Source organism: Chaetura pelagica, unplaced genomic scaffold, assembly GCF_000747805.2.
Source record: "Chaetura pelagica isolate M959 unplaced genomic scaffold, ChaPel_1.0 scaffold354, whole genome shotgun sequence".
NCBI lineage: Eukaryota > Metazoa > Chordata > Aves > Apodiformes > Apodidae > Chaetura > Chaetura pelagica.
In genome coordinates, this window is record NW_009953299.1 from 815423 (window position 1) to 833675 (window position 18253).

The 18253-nt window shown below is 38.3% G+C and overlaps 1 protein-coding gene across 1 annotated transcript in view; it reads left to right on the forward strand.

Moving 5' to 3' along the window:
- BEGAIN (brain-enriched guanylate kinase-associated) overlaps nucleotides 1–18253 on the forward strand; it is a 109394-nt gene that overhangs the window by 56390 nt on the left and 34751 nt on the right. The window contains exon 4 of the mRNA XM_009998028.1: nucleotides 1722–1788. Within this exon, the coding sequence (XP_009996330.1) occupies nucleotides 1722–1788 (67 nt within the window). The remainder of the gene's footprint in view (nucleotides 1–1721; nucleotides 1789–18253) is intronic.

Sequence of the window (18253 nt, forward strand, 5' to 3'; positions counted from 1 at the left end):
GCAGAGATCCATAATCTTTGGTCAATCCTTTGAGTCACCCAGACATTTACACAATGGCACTGTGAGAACTGGTGAGTAATAACCAAACTGTAGGTTAGCACAAGTGTCACAGATTTTCCACCCATTTTGGGTCACCACCTTAGCAAACACTTTACCACAGAATCTCTTTACAGAGTGGAAATCTCTGCTCATCAGCTCTATAAAACATATATGATGCTGAACCTTCTCCCATGCCTGCAATGCACATTTGTAGCAGCTGCCCTGAGTCTGGGCTACCCCTCAGTACTCCAGGGACTTTCACCTGTGGGGATGTCATTATCACAGCAGCTCTCCTCGGCACAGACCTCTCCTACCCAGCCCCTTTAGATGTTGTTATGGTATTACTGGGAGTCCCAGCGGGGCTCTGCAAGGGGCACTGCAAGCTGCTGGCCTGCCCCTGAATGGAGAATTTTGATCATTTAACTGGAAAGAAATTCTCCATGGCAACAGAAGCAGGGAGAGACACTTCACTGCCAGGAAAGGGTGGGCTGGACCCCTCGATTTGCAGCCATGGTGTGGCTCCAGTGCAGGTCATTCTGATCTCAGCAGCCACTCCTAACCATACAATCAGTCAAAGAGACCTTCTTAATCCCAAACCCTTCCTGATCATCATGGAAACTATATCCAGACTCCGGCTTCCCAGAGGAAGCAGCTTGCTGCTGAATGAGTGTGTATTACATATGAGTTCACTCATAGTGGACACGCTTGTCCATTACCTAAAATCAACTCACCACTGAAAATACTTTGCCCCGTTGACCTATGATTCCCAGTACAAATGTATAGATGCATTAAGACAAACTTGTCACAGCTGAAGTTCTAACATTTGCTTTACAATTGTTATACATCCTGCTGACGTGGTGTGTATCAAGAAGAAACAGGAGCTAGCCTCCTTATCTTCTGTGAGGAGAAAGGCACAGCTACTACCAAAATAGTAATGTTTCCCACACAGGTTACACAGTTTGTTCATTACAGTACCAAGGTTACCATCTAAGCAACCTAAAGTTACACAGATTGAAGGTTTTCTTTGGTGTATTGCTCTGGAATGAACAGGGAAGTTTTATTTGTGAGTCCATTCATGCCTCAGTGTTGATAAAAATAAACATTCACCTTTTCCTCAATAAGCTATCTAAATGTATTTCCTGAAGAACAACAGTGTGTTTAGCTTGAAATGAGGCAATTTCTTGGACTTCTGTCAAAAGAAGGAATATTCTCTTCCAAGTCATGTGGTGATCCCTGCATGTTGCTTTTGTTATGGTCATTAGGTTTCTGCTGCCATTCTCCTTATTAAGAGAGCCCCATAAATCTTTTTCTGTACTTTCTAACCATACAGCTCAGGCTTCCTGACATGTTATTCCTGAGCCTGATATAAAGCTACAATCTCTCTGTGCAAGTTCCCACACTGTGATGCATGTCTGCACACAAGTGCAGAACTACAAACATATTTTTCACTTCCTGATGGAGTTTGCCATTGAAAATAACAAGGAAACATGACAAAGAATTTTGCTCAGGAAGTAGGTGGCAATTGCATTTCAAAGGAAACCACTGACTGGCAACAAGATTGATAAGAAAAGAGATTTCAAGCAGTGCAAGACAAGGTTCTGTACTGATGTTAAAATTACAGGTTAAAAAAGAAACAACCTAAAAACAATGCATTCCATTACATTATATCATCTTTGTTTTAGGATACAAAACAATTACCTAGCCTTACAAAGAATTAATCAGGATCTGGAGGATAAACTTTACAGAATGGTAAGTTATCATAAGTGATTTTTTAAAAAAAAAATATTTTGGTTTTACGATTCATAAGTCATAGGACAAATGTGTATGTAGCTGTAACAAAAAAACTTCTCATGCTCCAAATTCAGTATGCTTTAAAAAGATATATAATTTTGTCAGTAACATGATCTAGTGTTCAAGCTACATGTGACATTATAGCTCCATCAAGTTAAATGGAGATTGCATTGGCTGGTGATTTGTCTGAGTAAGTTGTACCTTTAAAATAATTCTGGTTAATTTAGTTAATAACTTCATGGGTTTAAAATATTTATGTTTTCATTAAGTAATTAATTTAAACAAGGTAATCCAAAGTTTTCTCATGCTTCTTAGATGCTTTCACTCAGCTTGTATTAAGTGATATAATAGAGCTTGGATTGTCTGACTTTTATATGCTGTCGTAACTATCAATCTCAGTGTATTAATCTCTGATCTGCATGTGTCTATAACTGCAACGTCAATGTCAGTATCACGGGCTAATTAGCAACTAAGAGAGGAAATCACTGCGTCATTTATGGGCTCTGCATCTAGGACTAATATTATAGGACACAGCACCACTCATTCAAAATATTTTGATGTTAAAATGAAATAGTAACACCTTTAGTGCCCTGCTCATTGCTAATGTTGCAGGAACATCACACTCATTGCTAGGGGAAAATTCACAGAGAAATGTTAAGGGTAATATTGACAGAAAAAAATAACTTCCAAAGACCTTCAGGTCATGAGCACAGCCTGAGCTGTTTCCCTCCCCTCCTGGCTCAGTAAGGTCAATTGTTCCCTTCTCATTGTCCTGCCCAGCCCATTCAGTGTGCACACAGGTGTTTTATTGCTCCGAGCAGAGTCCTGATGTACAGCTGTAAGGATAAGGGTACATTTTACACATCTCATGTGTAACATTTGCGTGGGTGGGCAGCTTAAAATGAGGGGGACAGATTATTGTGCTTTGAGAGTAAATAGGGATTATGGCAACATATGGGAGAGACTAAGAAATGGGAAATGAGTTTTTGAAAATGTCGTGTTTCTTATCTCAGGAGTCAGTTGTAGAAGCTGATAATGAATAGAATACTGATGGTTTTGTAACTGCTTGTAACAACAGACAAGAGTTACAGCTGGGTTATATCTCATGTTTGTTCATAAATATATAAAAACATGTACAAGCATAAATTACATTTGATCTCATGTTATTGTTCCTTTTCTTCACTTCTTTGTTACATTTTTTTTTCCTTTTACCCAAATCACATTAGGATTTTATTTTCATCTGTGACCTCCTATTTATTCCATATGCACCAGAAAAGATAAATAAAATAGAGGCATTCTGACTGGTAAATTAAATAAAATATTGGAAACATAGAAAGAAAGACTCCAGAAATACTTTTTTATCAGGTGTTTCAGATCAAAGCAAAGGCTTTTCAAACTGATGTTTCAGCATCCACTTAAAATCCTGAGCAATCATTTCAGAGTACAGCACAGAAAAAAGAAGGCTGGTTCCTCAGAGTACTGTACCATTCTTTATCCCACTAATATGACAGTTATTGAAGGTAGCTTTAGAGGTTTGAAGAAGATCAACCAGGCTCTACACCGCTTACCTCCAGACCTCTTTGCCTTCTGAAACACTGAAACTGAAGATACAAAACAAAACAAAAAAAATGTCAAATAGAAATTCTATTAGAAACAAAAAGATGGGGAAAACAGTACCATGTTCGATTTAGTTAAGCCAAATAATTTGATTTTCAGGGCACTCCAAAACCCCTCAATACTTCAGATAAAGTCGGCTTAAATAACAGCTGGTCTGGTTAATCAACAGCTTATGGTGGACTAGGCTCTTGGATACCTTTCTCTCCCTTTCCTCCTTAGGAGGAACAGCTGTGGGGGTTTTTTTGTTTGTTTGGGTTTTTTCTTTTGTTTTTGGTTTGGTTTTTGGGGGTTTTTTTTGTCTAATTTAGTCAGTTTGACATTCCAAAATCAAAAGCCTTTGATTTCTCTACCTTTATACAAATCCAAAAGTCTAAAAAGTGTTGAATTTCTCCCTCTCTCTCCCCTACCCCATCCCTCTATACACACATAGGTATGTATATACACACATGCATTTACTCAGATTCTTAGTCAAGTTTTGACCATTTAATATATCCAAATGCTATAAGAAGGGAAAAAGAAGACCCCTGGGTCAGTGGTCCCTTTCTTCTCCTTCCTGCAAGTGACCTGGGATGCTTCCATGAGACCACTTTCTCCCTGCCTTACAGATGACCCCACAACCTCCCATCTCCTAGTGACTGGCCCCAGCTTGTCACCACTAATCTAGGACTCCAAACTCAGCCTCCCTCTGCTAGTGTTTTTGGATATCATGAATGTTAAAACCTTTAATACCTGCTATTGGTATAAAGAATGTGAAAATTAATCATTAATTCATCAGCAGTCACAGAAAAGAAACTGAAGTAGCCATTATTTTTATTCTAGGCTCTGCTTTCTTCTGAGTGCTAATCTATGAAATACTCAAAAGTATTTGAAAACACACTGCTGATAACAGGAAATAGTGTCCAGTTGAAACCTCTGGCATATCAGAACTCAAAAATATAAAATATAAAACACATTGACTGTGTTGGTTAAGAGCTAAAAAATTAAATCTTTGGGGAGTGTGATATATTAAACTGGACAAGACTGAACACATGACACGGTAGAGGTAGATGTAGGACAGAACTAAAATTCTACTTTCACTCCTCATAAAACTCCTGTTCTTACCACTGTAGAATAATTAACTAGAGATTTGTTCAGTCTTAAAAGCACTGGTTAAGCAAGGGTATGTACAGGCTGTCTTCTTAAATAATTAAGCTTTAAAACTTTTCTTCCATTAAGATGGGGGGAAGGACTAAGCAGAGTCCTTAAATTTTGCACTGTGACTCCATCACAGGACTGCTTAGTTGAAGAACTTTTTACATTAACAAGCTCAATGGTCATCCTTGCTTTTCCTGGCACTGAGCTGAGTTTCCTGAAGATGCTCTGCTGTGTTCTTGCTGTCCACAACCAGCAGCTACAAGTAAGTTATGCAAGTCATCCTAACCACATCTTGAGAAACCATTTTTATTATCTCAATCCAACTGTATCCCACATGTAATTCTCACTGGAATCAAGCAATGTATTTTTAAAAGTTTCTGAAGTTTTAGGGCTTTCAGTTGTAGTTGATTATGTAATTTTACCTTTAAAGCCACAAACCAGATTGTTAATGATGCCTACGTCCGGGAATAATTGTTAGGCACCTAATCACAGCTGCTTAATAAGCTTAACCACTAATGAAAATCACACCCATTTCTCCACCATCTGCATTTTGAATGTTCTTGAAACACCTGATCTCCGAAACACAGCTTCAAAGAGCTCATGAGACCATATTCTCCAGAAACACTCTAAAGTATGTCTTTTGTAACTAGAAAGTAAGTTTGACAGCCAGGCTGCTCAATGGCATGAGTTCACTTCCCATACAAAGTCCTTCAAAATGCCAGAATGTAAACCTTTGTTCAGTCTAAAACACATGCTATCTGCATCTACTACAAAAATACAAAGGCAGCACTGGAGGTGGACAAGAAAGGTGACAGCCTTGTGGTAATGAACAGAGCCTTCTGACGACCAGGGGAACCAGCAGATAAATCAGTCCACCCACTTTGTAAACCCTTACTGTTTTGGTCAGCCAAACCATTTCTATCAAGACTGCTGCCAACTCAAAACCTCTGGTTCTTCAAAGTGGTGTTCCCCAGTCCTCTTGGGTTTGGTTCTGTTTATTCCCTCTCAGTCCTGGTTCAGGAACTTTTGGCAGCACAGGCAATACTGAATGCTGTCCAACATGAGGGATGTGACTGGACTCCTACACTCTGTAGTATAAGAGATGCTGGGCAGCAGCTCCACCAGTCCCACCAGGCTCCCTAGCACAGCCCCAGCCACTGGGGCTTTGATTCTCTTCTCTGCAAAGCCAGCATTGTCCCTCTGCAGACAGTGCATGATACATTTTATCATCTATCAATAGGAAAACCACTACACCACATCAATGTCTGATTTTTCACTTACACTGGGGCAGGTTGGGGGATGTGACAGTTATAAGAAATAATTATATAAATCAGCAGTGAAGAGGGATTTGTGTTCAGGATGATCACTGCACTATCTGAATACTGCACTGGTTTTATCCTGTTTCTTCCACTACCTGTGAGCTGGAGGAGGATTAAGATGTACAGCAAATAATTGATGCTCTATGTTATTAACAGTTATTAATCCAGGTCTTGAATACCTGGGTCTTTGCAGTCTGGTGGCTGTAATATATACCTAAACATCTCCAGCTGGGGAAATCCAAAGATGAAATAAATATGAGCTGAGCAATTTTCAAGTGCTGCCTTGAGAATTTTTGTCAGGGGGATGTTATTTTAAAGGAAGAAGCTTGATGGGTGTCCAGGCTGGAAAGGTAAAGATTATGGAAAGTGCTGAGGAATTCAATAAATTATTTCAGAAAGGTATGAAAATCATCTAACTATCAGGGTGAGCCTCAATCTTTGGCTTTGGAATTAAAGCAGTCACTAGATTGGACCTGATTCTCCTATGACAATTATCAGTCACATCCTAATATGGTTTAAATCATAAGTGAAAGATGAAGGCAATTGATAAAAAGCTTGTTTCTGACACGAACCTAAGGAAAACAAAACCCTGGGATGTTTAGGTTCCTGCATGAATTATTACTTTGGCAGTGGCTTTAAGTGGAGTGGTTTGAAGCAGATCTTTTGCATTTTCTTTCCTCTATGAGGAAGAACTTGCTTCCCACTCCTACTGTATGTCCCATGAAAATCAGATAGAGAGGACCTAAATATACTCAAAAGGATTTGCATCCCAAACACAAGAAAAGTTTAGAGTCAGCTCAACCTGGAAAGCTCATTTACTCACATTCAGTGAAGACAGCTGTGAATTTCAAGATAAATTTATACTGGTTGGTTAGTTAAGACAGGAACCAGAGAAGGTCCATGTTTTTTGGACTGAAATAACTGCAAAACAACATTTCTAAGGAAGGAAATGACCATAAATGCTACAGAAACAAGTCAGTTATAAAAACAGCAGTGGAAAGAAAACATTTCCAAGAAGTCATGAAATTTCATCTTTTTATGCTGACAGCAATTTTATACTGAAGATCACCATCTCTCACTAAATTTTTTCACACTCATTTCCCAGGTGAAAAAAAAAGAAAAGAAAAAAAATAAATAAAACAATTGTCAAATATGCAGTAAGACCAGCATTTTAAACCCACACACATTAACACACAGGCTCAGCCTGAGTAGATCCATCCATTTTGCAGTGAAATGAATCACAGAATCATAGAACCATTCAGGTTGGAAAAGATCCTTGGGATCACTGAGCCCAACCATCATCCCTACTCTACAAAGTTCTCCCCTAAACCATATCTACCAACACCACATCCAAAAGATCCTTAAACACATCCAGGGATGGTGACTCAACCACCTCCTTGGGCAGCCTGTTCCAGTGTCTGTCCACTCTTTCTGTGAAAAAATGAACACTCCTGGGAACAGGATGCCACATCCTTAGTCCTTTCTATCCATCTGAATAAATATTCATTTCCCAGATGTTATCCCATCATTAGGTGGCTGGCAGGGTGATACTTCTTCCCAAGAGATTCATGAGGCAGTCCAGCCTCTTCCTCTTAGCTTTAGATCAGTATGATATCATGAGAGACTGTTCTGGCACCTACTTTCCTATTTTTCCAAAACCATGGAAAAACTGCTTCTCTGTGTCTCTTCCTTAGTAGGATGTTTTCCACAAGCACCAGCAGCTTAAAGAAATCATAAAGTGACGATGGACACTTCTCACTTCCAAAATCCTCTCCACTGCATGACAGATCTCCAGAACTCTTTCCTTATCAGTATGTCTTGGCCACTGGTATGCATTTCAGATACCTGGAATTTTGGTAATTTTCTTCACCCCAATCTCCATAGTTTGCTCTCTGTCTCTCAGGATGGCCCCCAGGGCTACCATGTTGACCAGCTAGGAAGAGAATAAGCTGTTGTTTTCAAAGCAGCTGAAAGGAATCAGCTGTGAATTTCAAGATAAATTTATACTGGTTGGTTAGTTAAGACAGGAACCAGAGAAGGTCCATGTTTTTTGGACTGAAATAACTGCAAAACAACATTTCTAAGGAAGGAAATGACCATAAATGCTACAGAAACAAGTCAGTTATAAAAACAGCAGTGGAAAGAAAACATTTCCAAGAAGTCATGAAATTTCATCTTTTTATGCTGACAGCAATTTTATACTGAAGATCACCATCTCTCACTAAATTTTTTCACACTCATTTCCCAGGTGAAAAAAAAAGAAAAGAAAAAAAATAAATAAAACAATTGTCAAATATGCAGTAAGACCAGCATTTTAAACCCACACACATTAACACACAGGCTCAGCCTGAGTAGATCCATCCATTTTGCAGTGAAATGAATCACAGAATCATAGAACCATTCAGGTTGGAAAAGATCCTTGGGATCACTGAGCCCAACCATCATCCCTACTCTACAAAGTTCTCCCCTAAACCATATCTACCAACACCACATCCAAAAGATCCTTAAACACATCCAGGGATGGTGACTCAACCACCTCCTTGGGCAGCCTGTTCCAGTGTCTGTCCACTCTTTCTGTGAAAAAATGAACACTCCTGGGAACAGGATGCCACATCCTTAGTCCTTTCTATCCATCTGAATAAATATTCATTTCCCAGATGTTATCCCATCATTAGGTGGCTGGCAGGGTGATACTTCTTCCCAAGAGATTCATGAGGCAGTCCAGCCTCTTCCTCTTAGCTTTAGATCAGTATGATATCATGAGAGACTGTTCTGGCACCTACTTTCCTATTTTTCCAAAACCATGGAAAAACTGCTTCTCTGTGTCTCTTCCTTAGTAGGATGTTTTCCACAAGCACCAGCAGCTTAAAGAAATCATAAAGTGACGATGGACACTTCTCACTTCCAAAATCCTCTCCACTGCATGACAGATCTCCAGAACTCTTTCCTTATCAGTATGTCTTGGCCACTGGTATGCATTTCAGATACCTGGAATTTTGGTAATTTTCTTCACCCCAATCTCCATAGTTTGCTCTCTGTCTCTCAGGATGGCCCCCAGGGCTACCATGTTGACCAGCTAGGAAGAGAATAAGCTGTTGTTTTCAAAGCAGCTGAAAGGAATAAAAATATTTCTGAAGCTACAGTAACCTTGACCTGTGCCTTCTTGGTAAATGCCTTGGCCCTTTGTAATTATCTTCCAGTTCACCACAAAGTGAAAGCAAGTAAGAACAAACCTGAAAAGGTGTTCTGCATCAGGCACTCCACATTTCAAAGTCCTTCATGAAAGCTGCTTTCATCTATGAATGTAGAAAATATGGCACAGGAAAGAAAAATGTCTTGGCCAGGGTCATCAGAAAGCAAAGAGCTAATTTCCCAGTATATCCTAAGTCTTCACTACCCAAATCCCCAGCCTACAAAAAGGATCAAAGGACATTCAAGGTTCTCTTACATCTAATTTATGATGCTAGACATTTATCTCCTGTTTAAAAAATATATAGAAAATGGCAAAGATGGGGTTTATCAGAGTTAAAGAAAAAAAAAATAAAGAAGAAATAGAAAAAGGCATTTACATACAGAGTATTGGTCCATTTAGTCCAGTTCCCTCTAGGGTGTTTCTGTCATCTGTTCCTATATTCTATTTCATCAAGATCATAATATGTTTGGTCAATTTTGTTACCACAAGTGGCATGTACCTCCAGCACTCTTTACTTGCTAGAGATGTAATCTGTAATATTTTACTTTTTTTGTTTCTTTTTCCCCCAGAAACAAACATGTCTTCTTTAAACACACTGTCATTAACACAGCCTCAGCAGGTACTATTACATCGACTTCAGGGAATTAACAACAATCAACACCATCTCTTTTCCCTCCAGCTATAACTTATTTAGCATTTTATTATCCACCTACCACTCTACCCTGGAAAGGCATGCCACTGTTGTGAAGTGTGGGAGACAACAGGTACCTAGAAAGACTATAGCCATATTTTGTCAGCTTCATCTATATTGCTAGCAGAAGGAGCACAGCCTGTGAAGGTAACTAGCCAGCTTAGAAAGGCTCTTAATAAACAGGTAAGTTTTTTCAAGCATAATTGTAATGCTGGGAGACCAAGGATGGTGATGGCAAGCAAAACCACCCTTCAGGCTTCAAACAAGTTGGTCTCAATATCAGAGGGTTTGGGCAACAAACAGATTATGTTCAATTATAAACAGCAGATCTGCTGGTTTCCCATAGAGCTGTCCCTAAGCCAGCAGAATAATACAGTTATAAATTGGGAAGAAACTTTTTGCCACTGAAAATATCTACTGCCTGAAGCACAGTCCTTTTGCACAGAGTATGCCATGGAGGTTGCCCTTATTTCAAACAAGGAGCAAACCCCTACAGCTGTCAGTGATATGGTCAAATGATCTGACCTACCCTGTTGACCTCAGTCAATGCATGCTTGCTCCCACAAAGAAACATTAAAGACCGACACTAGTACTTTTTTGTACTGGGAAGGCAAATAATCATCCTGCATATGTTTTACAAATCACTCACAAAGAAAAACATGCCTTTACTTCACAAGCAGAACCTTGACAGCACTTTGCTACCCTGATTTCTTCCTGTGATATGGTATTAATTAAATACCTGTGTTGTTTTGTGGTGTTTTTTCTTCCCTTTTACTGCTATGGAATTACATTTCAAGCTTGTGACATGGGGTAGCCAAGGAAACAAATCTTTGTAAGACCTTTTCTAGTACAAGGTTGAATACTATATAAAGCGCAAATAATTCTTCAGGTGAAATGTCATAGAGCATGAGATCAAAATCCTCAGATAAAACATGACAGCCCCACAGTGTTACATTTGGTAACATTACATTGCTTGGAAATCAAGAAGATAATTCAGATTCTGCTGCAGGTCATCTTTTTAATCAGCAGTCAATGTTGTTTATTAAAAAGGATAAAGTCTATAATTTGGTGGACAAATTAGATCAGGTCAGTAATTTAGACTTGAGGCAGTATAACATTTATCAGTGAAAAAGATATTGCTTATTTCCATAGCTCTGTTTCATGGAATAAATATTTTTAAAGTGTTATGGACAGAGAAGACTCATTGGTAGCACGTCCATATATCTAGTTCCTCTGATCTATCGTAAAAATAAGAAAATGCCAGACTTGAACATCCCACTGTGAATTGTACTTCTGTATTTTTCTTCTTTTAGAAGATCCACAACAACCAGAGAAAAGTACTTAAAAAGTAAACCTCTGTATGTCTAAACTACTAAACCTTCTTGCAACTTTGAAATGCACTCCCAACTCTAAATAAGTTTTTGCCTTCATTCAAGTCAGGTTTTTTAATCACTTATACCTTGGAATCCACTTGTTGCTGCACTTGCATTATGGCTTCTCAGTAAAACATTTCCTCATTCTTCTCTCTGTAATTTCTAAGCTATGTCTTGGCATGGTTTGCTGTGTCTTCTCTCAGATAGTTTTGCATCATCAGACAAAATAGTATGGAACGGAGGTAAAGCAAGTGAACTTTTCTGAGCATTAGTACCCTCTCCACTCCATGAAGGTGTTTGAGAGCAATAGGTTGGACTAGCTTGCTGGTCCTTTGGGTTGTGGATTTCACTATCTGTGGTATAAACTTGCTCGATTTTCTTAAAACTCTTTCCTTCTTAGCCATATTTTCAGTCTTTCTGCCTCTATACACTTCTTCATTGCTGCAGAAGATATGTATGGAAAAACCCATCTCTTTATTTAGGATAAGTATTAATATCCCAAATATTCATAATGTGATGACAGATTTTTTCAATGAGCTTAAATTAACTAAATGCATACATTTGACAGTTCTTCCCCAATGTACCATAGAATAATCTGGCATGAGAAGGATTAGAAAAGACTTGATTTAATTATATGCTTTGTCTGAGCAAATACAATTCAATTAAGGAAGATGTGATTGTTAAATCTAAAATGCACTAGCATGCATCAATCAGCTGTATGAGCTTTAAATTAATAAATAGTTCTTTTTCAGTTAGCCAAATACTAGGCAGAGAATCAGAATTAAAACCTCTAATAAAATTAACCTAAGTCTCTCAATACAGTTTTTAAAGCATAATTTACTAAATGGATCTTTATGCATCAGCTGAAGTAAGCTCTGAAGTTTGTTCCAATGTTGGGTGGTATTAGAGTAGTGTGGATTCTGTTTTGGCACAAAATAGCTTTCTGTTTTGTGGGATCTATTTTAGAGAGCACACTGCAATACACTGGGATGTTTTTGTCTCAAACTGTCCAGTACTTGAAAGCTTCTTGCAAAACTTCTTTACTTTCCTGTATAAATATTTCATCTGTTTTTCTTTCCAATTTCTAGTGTGGATATAGAGACATATCAAGAAGTCAGTGCATGCATAGACAAAGGACATCAAATAAAGTAAATCTTTAACTTAGATGTAATATGCCAGGAAAGCAGATTAAAGGCTATCAAAGATTTCTAAGCTATCAATTATTAAAACTATTTTATCAAGAAAGATTTAATTCCTTCTAATAGGGTGCAGCCATTCAATAACCAACTCAAGATGCTAAGGAGAGGTGTCTCTATGAGACATTCAGTTTTGTTAGATCTTCAAAAACAGCCTAGCAAAAAAAATGTAAGGAGTACAAAATACGGTCATCTCAACCTGCTATGCTAAGATTTCCCACACCTAGAGCTCGAGCCATATGGTTTTATGCGGTTGACATGAGGAGGAAGCTGAGGGAGCAAAACCCTCCCCTGGAGCCAGTCCAGGAGAGGTGACAATTCTGTCCTTGACTGGAGTCCTGGAAGAAGCCCACCCTGCAAGAAGGATATCCCTGCACAGGATACTGCCAGCAGGTCAAAGAAAGCAGAACCTTTTGTTCTTGGGCTGAATGTCTCTGCTTAATCATTACTTTTTCTTTTCTTTTTTTTTTTTTTTTTTTTTTTTTCCTAGCCACACGTTTCTTCCTAAAGTGCCCTGGGCAGGGAAGTAGTCTGTAGTCTGGAAAGGTGCCGGCAGCCCTTTTAGATGCTCTATGCCAAGGAAAGCAACTGTTTCACCTTCTCTTGACTGGAGAAAATTCTATCTGTTGGATCACTCCCAAGAACCTGCTCTGCTCCTCTGTGAAAGTTCATACTGTTATATTAATGTATCTACATCTCAGGGTTCCCAGTTACAGTGATGCAGGATAACTAAAACATCAAAGGGAGAAAATTAATTTGAACAAGGCTTATTTTACTCCATGGTGATACACATAATTGGCTTTATCTGCTACAAAGAGGTTTTGATAAACATTCACTACATGGTCTTAGCTTTCCATGCTCGTCTTCGAGGAATTTGTCTTCTGAGTAAATAACCAGAGATTAAAAATAAAGAATGAGAATATATTCCATGAGGAAGAAGAAATACAGGCCAGAAGCCCTTTTGAAAGAGATCTCTAAAGGATCAGGGATCTGTCTTCTTCCAACAGTTTCACTACATACTCTCTTCTTTAAGCTGCTTTAACAGAATTCTAAAGGCTCAGAGATTAGAATGAGGAATTTTACTGATAATCTCCAGTAGCTAACTTTTTTGTCTGCAAAAAAAAAAGCTCCCAGTAGACTGCTGACAGACAGGAGCCATGCATATGATTCCTGGTCAGAGAGCATCCTTCTCTTACAGGTAAAACAAGATAGAAAGCAGGATGCCAGGGAAGAGAGCTGCTAACTAGGCATGCAGTTTTAGGAGGCAGATTTGGGCTCTGTGGAGTTCTGATCCGTGCTTGGTTTAACTGCACTCTGCTAGTGCTAATAGGAAAGTATCATCTGTGGAAGTGCTGAGCTACCCCAGCCATGTATCAACCTAAGTAACATAAAAGGGATTGAAAGGAAAAAAGAAAATATTCTCGTTTGACATAAAATCAAGGTGCCAAGGATAAAAGCAATCAGTCACCAAGGGGTATGAAAAATATCTCTCTAGCTGCCTACATGCCAGCATTAAGAATCTAGTAATAAACTAGAAGAATTGGATACAATGCATGTGCATTTGTTTTGGACGGTAACTGAAGCTCATGGAAAGACATGTGTGACTAAAATGGTTAAATTACCTCATTCAGGGTGGATCAAGTGGATTGCAGAGCTTGGGAATGGCATGCTTGTAATGTGCCTGGCAACTCTAAAACAGTAGTCCTGAATATTCCTGAATTGTTCATAGAAGACCAAGGCAGATCACATGCTGGTCTGTGACTGTTACAGATCACATTGCACTGAGTTGTGCAATATCTCTATGAACAGCTACTTATAGCACAAAGGGGAAAAAAAGTGCTGTCATCTTTATCATTAATGACCTATGCTGATGGTCATTTACAGCCAGTACAGAACTCTTGAGAAGTGGCTAAGAAAATAATGATGATTTCCTGATTATGAAAATGCTGCATTAAACACAAATGAATTCTCTCTTCACCTTTATTATGATCAATACAGGGACCCATCTTTGAACTAAAATGAGTTTTAGCTTAAGGGTACGAGATCATTAATTATTACCTTTGATATCTGTGCACAAAATAAAATACAAACCAACAATGTATGTATTTAAGGGGGGAAAAAAAAACACACACACAAAAAAAAACAGTGAATCTTGCAAAATTGATCATTATTTTGAGCAAAACCATCTGGGAGAAGAGATTTTAAACACTTACCAATCATTGTTCACATTGCTTTGCTAAAAAGAGATCTCACATTTAGGAATAAAAGAGAAGAAAAATATAATTGAAAAAAACTTCAAAAGAAGTAAAAATTTCTGCATAAATGGAAACTGTACAAGTAAGAAGTGGAAAGAAGAATTGGTAGCAGTCAATACCAATTACAAGCCCTAAAATACAAAGAGATATAGAAAGCAAAAAGATACAGGTAAATAATTTGTAAGATACTAGGTACAATAAGACAGTTGAAGTTTATATTGCTGGAAGAAATCTAAATGATGACTTTGGTATCTTACATACTAGAAGTGGTGGAGTGTGCATTGGCTTTAGTGCTGTAATGGAGAAGTCAGTGAGCTTTTCTGTATTCAGGAAAATAAAATACTTTTATATCATGAGATGAGAAAGTATTTTGTATTTTGACAGTAAATGAAGATGACACACAGATAGCTAAACACAGATAACTAAATGGAAGGCACAAAAATAAAAAGAGATGGTTTTAACTTAGCAACACTTTACAAATAGTTTCGGGTTTTGAAATTGCCATATAAAACATGTATTTTAGGTTTTAATACAGATTACTAAAAAATCTGAGAACTATGGAGAATTTCAAGAAGATTGAAATTCTAAAACATTGAAATAAAACTAATATGCCATTACACAAAAAATACGGAAATACAATGAGCAGTGAACTACAGGTCTTATAATTTTTTTCCGAAGAGCTTTACTCTCAGCCACTTAGATTTTCAACAATGTTATTACAAAGAAACACTAGTTGGAATGTTAGACAAAATGTGTGCTGCATGTCACCTGCTTTTAGCTTAAGAATTAAGCATAAGGGCTTAGCTAGTTTGTGAGCTCCTCTCTAGTGGAATAAGAGATAGAAACACCTCTACAGTGTGACTGTCATCATAAAACAGGTGTTTAGACAGGCAAAAGCACCCTTTGGACATATCTCTTCCACTGAGTAGAGAGCAGAGAAGTTGCTTAATCCAGTGCCTTACTTCAAGGTTGTGACAAGAGGATAAGTTATTAAAAGTAGGCTCATGAGACTGTGGAAATACTGTGTCACTCAAAGCTATGGATCCTTTCCTATGTTCATCCTGGGTATTTATGTTTCTTCTTTTATGTCCTAAGAGAGTAACACACTTAAAAAGACCCTTCCTAAGAAGAAAAAAAGACTGATGACTTAAAAAATGTAAGTAGAGCAGAAAAAAAATGTAGTTGAAGCCGTTGAAAAGTTGTGCCACTAAATTTAACTTTCTCAAAAGTAATGTATCAAAGTGGTAAAAATATCAGAACTGTTAGAAAGAAGTCAAGAATCTTTATTTAAGCATGCAGAACTTTCCTCAAGAGTTCGAAGCTTACTTCCCTTTCTAAATGTGGTTTTCATATTAACTGTCCTCTATTAAGGCAAGAGCACTGTAGAACTAGCAGACAGGTAGCCAGCACTAAGGCATTTCTGATGAGTTTCAAGTCATTTTCTTTTTACTTAAATTATCTAAACTTTATACTCATATTCCAGCCATGATTCTCTAAGTTCAGTGTCAGTAACTGGTAGTATATTGGGCTGAGGGCTGGTCTGGTATAGATGACTGTACAAGTAACACCCCTAAGGATTATTCTTTGTTTAGTGGGGCACAAAATCTCATGTTTTGCCCTTTCCTGGCTTAGTTGTTTTCTAAACAAAACATTTCCTTTACCAGGGCCTGAGGGTTATAAAAGCTTTGAATCATAATAAAGGGGAGACCAGATTAAACCTGGAGAAAGACTTTGCACAAGCTGGAGGGTGTTCCTGTAGCTTCAAGCCTGTGGGTTTTTTAATCAGAATCTGATAAGCTCTAGGGGTTTACATCATCCTCTCCTAATGTCTCAACTGTTGGAGAAAGCCTCAGAGGAAGGTCATTTCTATAAAGATCCTCTTACAAATTTCCTGAGCCTCTCTAGCTGCTGTCATCCTTGCTTGCAATCCTTCTTCAGCCAAACACTCTAAAGCCAGCTCAGCCTTGTAGCAGCACATTTGGTTTTGAAGGGAGTTGCGGTAGCCCTGTGCAGTGTGATGATTTGCAGTGTGTCTACACATCTTTTCCCATCCTTCTCAGGCCCTATTCTCTCCTCCTGCACCAAGAGATGCACTAATAAATTCTGCAGAGCTTTCCAGTACCACAGGATGGGAAGTTCTTGCTCATGACGTCAGGATTTACTAAGACAATTAGGGGAGACCAAGATTCCTGACTGTCTTTTCAATTATTGACTCTCTTAGGACTTTCTATTTGTGCCATTACCCTATCAAGTGAGTTTTAAGCAAATACTTACGTGAAGAGGAAGAGAGACAAGATAAGCTTTAATAGTGTAAATGTAAATATCATAGTACAAATGCAATAGTTATTTCTAAGGATAACCTTGCATCCTCAGAATTCAATAGCAAAACTGTGGTGGGAAAGGTACCAAAGTCAACTCTTAGCTGAAACTTTTTTGTGTTGAAAACTACTCTGTAATTGGATGAATACTCCTTTTTTATGAGATCCATGATTTTGTATTCAAAATATAAAGCTTCAGCCCATAGCTCTCCTTCTGGACTATAAAAGTCTTTTATTGGTAAAGAGCTGATGCAGATAACAGCAGGCTGGGGGCTCTTGGCAGGGGGTTGTTGCTTTCTGCTGGATTTTGGGTGAGGTATTTTTGTTAATACAGTTTGTAAAAGCTCAGTCCTTAGAAATCTTTAGAAAGTTACACCACTTCTTATGGAGCAGGAAACCTGTATTTGCACATTCCCCTTAGAATAGCAATGTATGCTGTAAATTAGTCCTGGTAATGCACGAGGAGTCACTGATGTAGAAGAAAGCTGAAAGTAGAGCATGAGATGCACAAGAAAAGTGGTCTCCATAGATACCCAGTTACAGAATAGGACCAGCTATTTTTCTAGAGAGTGGTGGGGGTACAAAGTAAAGAATCATGCTTGCAGTGGGCTGAGGAGGGGTATCACTGTCAGGGAAGAAAGCTTTGAGTCCGGGCAGGGGGATTGAATCCAAGAAGTGTTCTGGTTGATTGACAGCCTTAATGGCAGCAGGCTGGACGTCAGAAAATGATGGCTAGAGGGAAAAGAGGAATGGTTTCTCCATGACCACAGTTTGTCAGTGGGAGTTCTGGTCTCGCACAGGAAGAATGCAATAGATTGTGAAGTGGAAAGAAGTAACAGAAATTGACAGCAGAAATTAAGAAGCAGAACAGTGGTATAAACTGCTGTCTTTTTAGTAAAATGGGACCTTGGAGAATAACCTGTTTCCATGGATTTTCTACAACTGCCAAAATATAGTCAAACACCTGCACCAAATGAAAGATGCCAGGAGGAAGGGAAATGCTCTTTGTTGATATCTTCTACTTTTAATGTGGTTAATAACTGTGTAACTGACTTCTGCACAGCTTGGCTCTGGAAGCCAGGGTTATTTAACACCGTATAAGATGAGTTAACTGACAATTTTACAGGAAACATGAGGATTACAAAAATAGAGATTAGCAAGTTTGGTAACTTTGGTAGAGGCTGTATCAATCATTTGTATTACTGTTGCACACAAAAATTTCTGCCCTGAATCCCTAGGTATGGTACAAGGAATTAAAATTCAGCAGTACAAAGATCTAAGCATGAGCCAAGTTAATCAGAGGGAGATCTTAAATCAAAACCTTTTC